The sequence below is a fragment of the Mustela nigripes genome, unplaced genomic scaffold (genome assembly GCF_022355385.1).
Source record: "Mustela nigripes isolate SB6536 unplaced genomic scaffold, MUSNIG.SB6536 HiC_scaffold_1042, whole genome shotgun sequence".
NCBI lineage: Eukaryota > Metazoa > Chordata > Mammalia > Carnivora > Mustelidae > Mustela > Mustela nigripes.
In genome coordinates, this window is record NW_026740449.1 from 1 (window position 1) to 8,601 (window position 8,601).

The 8,601-nt window shown below is 39.7% G+C and overlaps 1 non-coding gene and 1 gene segment (V, D, J or C); one reads left to right on the forward strand and one right to left on the reverse strand.

The window, feature by feature from the left end:
* The first annotated feature begins 578 nt into the window (after positions 1 to 578).
* Positions 579 to 684, forward strand: LOC132008788 (U6 spliceosomal RNA). The gene has a single exon (XR_009401716.1). It is a non-coding gene; the product is annotated as a U6 spliceosomal RNA (small nuclear RNA).
* A 2,580-nt stretch (positions 685 to 3,264) lies between these two features.
* On the reverse strand, positions 3,265 to 3,805 carry LOC132008787 (T cell receptor alpha variable 9-2-like; the record flags this gene model as incomplete). The annotated part of the segment is given in 2 exon segments: positions 3,265 to 3,599; positions 3,721 to 3,805. Coding segments are annotated over 2 exon segments (420 nt in total), but the record flags the coding sequence as incomplete, so codon positions are not given.
* Positions 3,806 to 8,601: the final 4,796 nt, after the last annotated feature.

Sequence of the window (8,601 nt, forward strand, 5' to 3'; positions counted from 1 at the left end):
CATAGAGGAGACACATTCCCACAGGGACCATCCTTACCTAGCCACACGGAAGCCATGACCACCTTGAGAAGGTTGGAGAGCAACATGTTTGAGTTCTCCCACTAGAAGGAAAATGTCTTCTTCCTCTTCAAGTTCAGGGCTCAGCACTGTGAGAAGAACCTGACTGGGTGAGGGAAGGATTGCTGGTTATGTGCTGCTGTGGCCCCAGAACGGGAAACAGGGGTTTCCTGGTATAGCAAGTTGTGTGAGTCCTGTCATAATTCTCTGTGTTCTAGCTGAGAGTCTCACTACCCCACATCCTTTTGCATTAGGCAACTTTTTCTTATTTAAATTCAGTTAGCAACACATAGTACCTCACATAGTTTCAGATGTAGTGTTCAACAATTCATCAGTTGCGGACAGCACCCAGTGGGCATTAAGCAACTTTAAATAAAACCATTACAACTGAAAATAAACATGAGTAAAATTTATATTGAAATGAGGATTGTGGATCAATGATTTAGCGAACTGTGATATGTTTATTCACTGCATCTGTGATAAAAGTGGGTGGATGGCACTTACTGAAAATATGACAGGTAGGGCTCACTTTGGCAGCATATATACTAAAATTAGAATGATACAGAGATAATCAGCATGACCTTGTGCAAGAATGACATGCAAATTCCAGAAGCATTTCATAATTTTAAAAAACTGCTTTTAATTAATTATGTAAACAACATAAAATGTAAGAATTATGAAAAAATGTTGTAAGAATCATGCATGTTCACACTCTATGATTTAAGGTAGAAATAAATCACACTATGATAAGAAGGCAAAGCATTTAGACTAATCACTGTAGCTCTTTCAATGTACCTATTTTTTTTTAAAGATTTTATTTATTTATTTGACAGAGAGAGATTACATGTAGGCAGAGAGGCAGGCAGAGAGAGAGAGGAGGAAGCAGGCTCCCTGCTGAGCAGAGAGCCCGATGCGGGGCTCAATCCCAGGACCCTGGGATCATGACCTGAGCTGAAGGCAGAGGCTTTAACCCACTGAGCCACCCAGGCGCCCAATCTACCTATTGTTATGCTAGTGTTCCTCCTCACTACCTGTGTATGTTCAGATGCCTATGTTGGAGCCAAAAGCAGAAAATCTGATCATTCTCCGCTGAAGGGTTCAGGCTGAAGCCCTCGGATGACAGATCCACACACCCAGGTCTCCTTCTCATTGTTTCTCATTGTTTTTTCTCCACAGCTCAGCTCAGCTGTGCTCTGTTCAGAAAGGCCAGAATGGACACCAAATTTTGGTTGTAAGTTATCAGTCCTTCAAATTTATGTGTTTCCCTTACCTCAACTGAACCACAGTAAGCTTCCAAGGGTCACATACTCAGTTCTGAGGCCCAAGGTGACCACTCTGTCTATTTGTATTCTTCCTTCTGCCCAATACCCTCAACACACACATACACACATGCACACCTGTGCACACACATGTGCGTGCCAACATGGGCAATGTCATCTTCCTCAATTTTCTAAAATTATGTGGTGCTTCTTTTCCCCAACCCTTTCTGGAGGGCAGAGCATACACTGAGGTTCTTCTACACCAGGCCTGGGTTTCTCCTTATTTAGTTTCTCATGCAAGTTCCCCTCTGTCCAGATACAGCTCATTTTCTAAAATTATGATGGCACTGTCTGCTGATAGGTTCTTTCCTGTTTTGCTTTCTGTTTTCAGCTTTTTGCCCTTTAGGATAGCTTTGCTAAAGTTCTTAAAGACTATTAGAGGGGCTTGGTTGGCTATTCAATTAAGCTTCTAAGTTCAGTTAACATCATGATCTCCATGTCCTAGGATCCAGCCACCTGTTGGGCTCACTGCTCAGTGGGAAGTGTGCTTCTCCCTCCCCTTCTTCTCCTGCTGTGCTCATGCACTCTCTCCCTCAAATAAATAAATAGTTGATTTTAAAAAAAAGGGATTAGAGAAATTAAGAGATAAATATGTACTATTAATCTACCTTGAGTTGTTTGTTTGTTTGTTTTTTAGAGATTTCAATTTTAAGTAATCTCTACCCAATATGGGCTCAAAGTTACAACCTGGAGAATCAGAATTCCAACTCAAACCGGAGTCCGTCAGGCACCCCTAGTCTACTGCGTTTCTCAGAAGTCTAGGAAAACTCTTATTATATATCCTTTAAATACTTTAAAGTACATATTCACATGCATTTATATTTATACAGGTTTGAAAATAAAATTTTCATTTTAAACCAGTGAAATAAAAATTAACTAACCAAGAATACTTAACAAATATTTAAGGGAATATATTAATATTCTAATCATAGCTCATTCATAAAATCTGCAAATAAGGAGATAGTAATTAAAGAAGATTGAAATAATACTGGCATATTCCTGTACTGCAAAAGACATTGTTTTTTCTATTATTTTTTGTACAGCTGCACTTTTTCCCACACATTTTCCAAATCCCATGATTTCTGGCTCTCTCTGAAAGGTGGCAAAACAAGAGTTAGGAGAAATCAATAGGATTTCCCTCCCAGTGTCACCTATATATTCATATAATTAGGAAACCTCAGTGCAAGAGCATTTTTACCCACCACATTTCCTGGACACTGAAAGCTATCTCCCTTGAGTTCTTATTGTCAGAAAGCCAACTGATCTATTTAACTGGCCAGGACATAAGCCATTTCTCCATTCTGTTGCTAGTCCCAAGCCTTCATTTCAAGTATCATCCTGAGTCTACCACCTGATTTACTAGAAAAAAAAAGCAGGGCAGAGGTCCCTGACCTCTCTTTCCTTGGTCAAGTACATGTGTTCCTCCTCCTTTCTTCCCTTCCCTTCTTTCTCTACTAAAATCTGTTTTGGGGTTGATGGTCAGCATCACGTCCACTGCCATTCTCTGTTAGGAAGACATTAGGCATCATCACCTTCTCAGACACATCGTGTGTCTCTAAAAGTGTCATGAACACAGCAACACCTACCAGGGTGCCATGAACAACTTGTGGGGCTGGACGTTCACTGCAAGGATCACCACAAGATCATATCATTGTTATGTGATTCTACCTTGAAATTAGTTACACTCTGGCTGAGGAACTCTTGCCATCAAACGGTTTTCAATGTCACTAAGAAACACCTGGAGTTGGGGAATGTTATTCTGGCTCCTATACTCTTGTTCTCTGAATGATTTTGTATCAACCAGACACTGAGGGACAAACAACCACAGACTGTGCTGGGACCAGAATGGATCAGGCAGAGACACTCAGCTTCCAGGGCCCTGTTCTGCTCAGAGTTTGCGCTCAGCTCCCCCTACAGTCCCCATCACTGTGTCATTCATGGCACAGTAGTACAGAGCTGAATCTGAGGCTTGCACTGAGCGTTTCTCCAAGTGGAAGGAGTTGGATTTGCCATCGTAGGTGGCTTCAAATCCTTTGTTGCTTCCTTTCTCCTTGTCCTTCAAGGCTTTCAGGAGGAGCTCTAGACCTTCACCGGGATACTGGACATACCAGAAAAGGGCAGGGTACCCTGATGCTGAATAAGTACAATTCATAGTCAGGAAAGCATTTTCTGAGAGGGTCACTTGGCCTTCCGTCTGAGTCACTGAGTTTCCACGGGTTTGTCCTGAGGAAAAAGAAAAGAGACCTGTGTCACCTTGGGCAGGAAGCTCTTGGATAAATTATAGCTCAACTTTTTACTGATACAAAAGAAAAAGAATCCAAATTTTAAGAAGGATTTTACTTACCAATCATTAAGAGTACCACAGTCCCAAAGCCCAGAGAACACTTCATCTCTGGCGTGTCACCTAAATAATGTTTTTCTTTCTTACAATGAATAAGTTTGGAGTGACAGAGAAATGATCAGTGGAAGCCCACATTTCACACAGGAAATGTGATTGCAGTAGGAAGCTGCACCCCCTGGTGGACAGGGGCTGAAATGGGTGCTTGTTGGCCAGAATCCTTAAACACTGAAAAACATGACCAGACTGGTCATGCAATTACTACTCCAGACCTCTTTACAAAATCCAGTCCCTTGAGAAGCATCATTAAATTAAGTAGCTGAACTAATGAGTGTCTCTTGGATATGTCAATTTACAAAAAATTATGTGGTTGATGTCAATGAGTATGTTTTTACGGTTGGTCATTGCTCCCAATACTATAAAGACAATCTGGTTTCTTAAGTTTCCAACTTTTCTTAACCCTTTCACGTATCTCCTGCATTATACTATAAAGGAATAGCAAATACATTAATTATTTCACATATTCATGAAATTTTTTTTTAATTGTCATCAAAACAATTCTCAGGTTTAAAAAGACACTAGTAGAAGCTAAGAAAAAATGCTTGAGCGGGTCATCATAAATATGAATTCCAAGATGGTCCTTATGTAAGCACTTCTCTAAAAAAATAACAACAAAACCAAGTAAAAGTTCAATTAATTCTATCTTGGTTGTAGAATATTTGACACTAAATTTTGTAAAGAATCACTATGAATGATTGATTTGATGATCCATGAGAACAAGATATAGCAAAGCCAGGACAGATATCTAGTGCAGCCAAATGATACCAACAAACACTTGCTACAATCCAGCAGAGACAACACTTCACACTGGGAATATACTGGATGCAACATTAAACCAAACACTAGTGGGGAGATTTTTCTAGGACAGACAATGGGGCTTTCCATGCCTTTCTGGGAGTCAATGAGATCCCACGAAATTTGGAACGGTGGGATATGCTCTGAAATACTCTCCTAAGGAAACTTTTGTGTGTCTCCAAAGGGATATAACACAGTTGCATTCCCTGCCTGAGCTAAGAGTGTGGATGGGTAATAGTATTTTGTTTTCTACATGGATTGAACCATTCTCTTTCCTGAGAGCCACAACAATCACAAGAGTCAAATATCAGGGGCACCAGCGTAGCTCAGTCGGTTGAGCATCTGCCTTCACCTCAGGTCCTGATCCCGAGGTCCTGGGATTGAGTCCCCCAACCGGCTCAGCAAGGAGCCTGCTTCTCCTTCCTCTGCCTGCCACTCCCTTGCCTGTGTGCTCTCTCTCTGTCTAGTGAATAAATAAGTTTTTTTTAAGAGTCAAATATCAATTGGATTTTATGTTTAATGCCTCTACCATTTCAAATACTCTCTAGAGGGTGGAGCAAAAGTGTCTGAGAAAGTTAGGTAAAGTTAGGACTCACATAGAAACTTCTCTTCTCCTATCACACCCAGATCCTGTGGAAAACTGGAAACAACAAATGCAGTGTTCAACTGAAATGAGTAACTGTAGCAGTTACCCTTGAACTGCTGTGGTCTGGTACAGCCTTAGCCTTCACGGCGCTGTGCCTTCCTTACAAAGTCCTAGGCTGTCTCACTTTGGACTGGTCACTGTAGCCCACATAACTCAGATATCCCAAACCATACGAATTCCAGCCTTCCCAAACTATTGAACTAAATAAGTAAAGCCTTGATATTCTTGCTTTCCTCACAGCTACAGACTGCTCTGTAGACATTCATTTCATCACCATTACATGACCTAAACCTTTGGTGCCCTGAACAAAATCCCAGAAAAAAACTGTCACTGAGAATTGTGAAATAACCTTACAGGTTCCACTTATTACTAATTTAGCAGATAAAGTAGAGGAAATGGATCCTTGGTTACATGTTTATCAAATACTATGACATTCTACATTCTTCAGTGACAGAAATTGAAAAAGTTACTCATATTAGAGATCTTAGACTGAGGTTTTCTGGAGAAACACCAGAGCAGACAGTCCACGATGACTGTACACATAATACCGTAGGAAAAATAAACATGTAACTTCATGATGAACAGCTCCATCTAAGACAATTAGAAAAGAATTCTCACCACCAGGGTCTTTGTTTTGTTGACTGTTTCCTTTGCTGTGCAGAAATTCTTTATCTTAATGAAGTCCCCAAAACCAATGATGCATTGGGTGGTGACTAACATAACACAATTAAAAAAAATAGGAACTAAATAAAAGTTAAGGATAAAAAAAGAAGAAAAGAATTCTCCTAGATATTAAGAGCCACCAATTTTAATAGTTTCCATTGTATCCTTTAGAGGTTATTTTTATCCTTTTAGACGTATTTTCTCACTCTAATGGTAAAATCTTAGATATTTGTGGCTATCCTGAATGTTTTTTCACTAATAAAATATCTTGCATGGGTATAGCCTTTATTTGAGACAATACCCACCCTAGTGTTATAGTTCAGCTCTGCACAGACAATGCTAGTTCAAAAATGCGTAAGAAATATTGGATAAGGCCAGCACATACATAAAAAAGTGCTTCACATCATTCAGCATCAGGGAAATGCAAATCAAAACCACACCAGTCAGAATGGCTAAAATTAACATGTCAGGAAACAACAGATGCTGGCAAGGATGCAGAGAAAGGGGAACCCTCCTATACTGTTGGTGGGAATACAGGCTGGTGCAACCACTCTGGAAAACAGCATGAGGTTGAAAATAGAGCTACCCTATGACCCAGCAATTGCACTGATGGGTTTTAACCCTAAAAATACAAATGTAGTGATCCAAAGGGGCACGTGACCCCAAATGTTTATAGCAGCAATGTCTACAATAACCAAACTGTGGAAAGAACCTAGATGTCCACCAACAGATGAATGGATAAAGATGTGGTATACACACACACACACACAATGGAATACTATGCAGCCATCAAAAGAAATGAAATCTTGCCATTTGTGATCACATGGATGAAACCAGAGGGTATTATGCTTAACGAAATAAGTCACTCGGAGAGAGACAACTATCATATTATTTCCTGATATGAGGAAGTGGAGATGTAACATGGGGGTTTGGGGGTATGAAAAGAAAAAAAGGAAAGCAGATGGATTGGGAAGGAGACAAACCATAAAAGACTCAATCTCACAAAACAGGTTGAGGGTTGCTGGGGTGGGGAGTCAGGAGAAGGGGGTGGGGAGTCAGGAGATGGTGGTGGGGTTATGGACATTGGGGAGTGTATGTGCTATGATGAGTGCTGTGAAATGTGTAAACCTGGTGATTCACAGACCTGTACCTCTGGAGATAAAAACACATTATATGTTTATAAAATATTTTTTAAATTAATAAAAAATAATGTATACAAACACCTAAATGGTAGCATATGCTTACTTAAGACCATTTCCCTTATTCTCTTTTTTAAACTAAATTTCTTTTGAAAAATGCCATTATAAGAAATTTGTTAAGTGTTATAAATACTGATAGACTATGGACTCTGAGAAACAAACTGAGGGTTTTGGAGGGGAGGTTAGGGGAGGTAGGTGAGCCTGGTGGTGGATAATATGGAGGGCACATATTGCATGGAGTACTGGATGGGGTGTATAAACAATGAATTCTGGAACACTGAAAAGAAATAAAATAAAATAAAATGAAAAAATTTAAAAAGAGAAAAATTAAGAAAAAATATAAAAAAGAAAATATATATATTAGACCAGTGAATAAGACAGAGTCACCCAATTAATTTTGGGAGTATTTTGGTCTCTTAGAAGAAACTACCTCCAAAAATTTTAAAGAATGAAATACACACACACACTCACACACACACACACACTAAGGGTAAACACCATGAAGGGATGGCAAATGAGTATGAAAAAAAATTTTTTAATTTCTAAAAGAGTAGTTGATAAGATAAGTTGGTTGGGAGAAAAGAAAAAGAAAGCGGAGAGAATTTGCTCAGTTTGAGACTTGAACAAAGCCCTGTGCTAAATTTAGGGTATATTTTGATATTAGAAGAAGCTCTATCCCAAAATCTTTTTTTCATTTTTTATTTTTTATAAACATATTTTTATCCCCAGGGGTACAGGTCTGTGAATCGCCCAGTTTACACACTTCACAGCACTCACCAAAGCACATACCCTCCCCAATGTCCGTAACCCCACCCCCATTCTCCCAACCTCCCTCCCCCCAGCAACCCTCAGTTTGTTTTGTGAGATTAAGAGTCACTTATGGTTTGTCTCCCTCCCAATCCCATTCTTGTTTCATTAAGCCCCCATGTTGCATCACCACTTCCTCATATCAGGGAGATCATATGATGTCTTTCTCCGACTGATTTATTTCACTAAGCATCATATACTCTAGTTCCATCCATGTTGTCGCAAATGGCAAAATTTCATTTCTTTTAATGACTGCATTGTATTCCATTGTGTATATATACCACATCTTCTTTATTCATTCATCTGTTCATGGGCATCTAGGTTCTTTCCATAGTTTGGCTATTGTGGACATTGTTGCTATAAACATTTGGGTGCACGTGACCCTTCAGATACTACGTTTGTATCTTTAGGGTAAATGCCCAGTAGTGCAATTGCTGGGTCATAGGGCAGTTCTATTTTCAACATTTTGAGGAACCTCCATGTTGTTTTCCAGAGTGGCTGCACCAGCTTGCATTCCCACCAACATCCTCGCAAGCAACTGTCTTTTCCTGACTTGTTAATTTTAGACATTCTGATTGGTGTGAGGTGATATCTCATTGTGGTTTTGATTTGTATTTCCCTGATGCCAAGTGACATGGAGCACTTTTTCACGTGTCTGTTGGCCATCTGAATGTCTTCTTTGCAGAAAGGTCTGTTCATGTCCTCTGCCCATTTCTT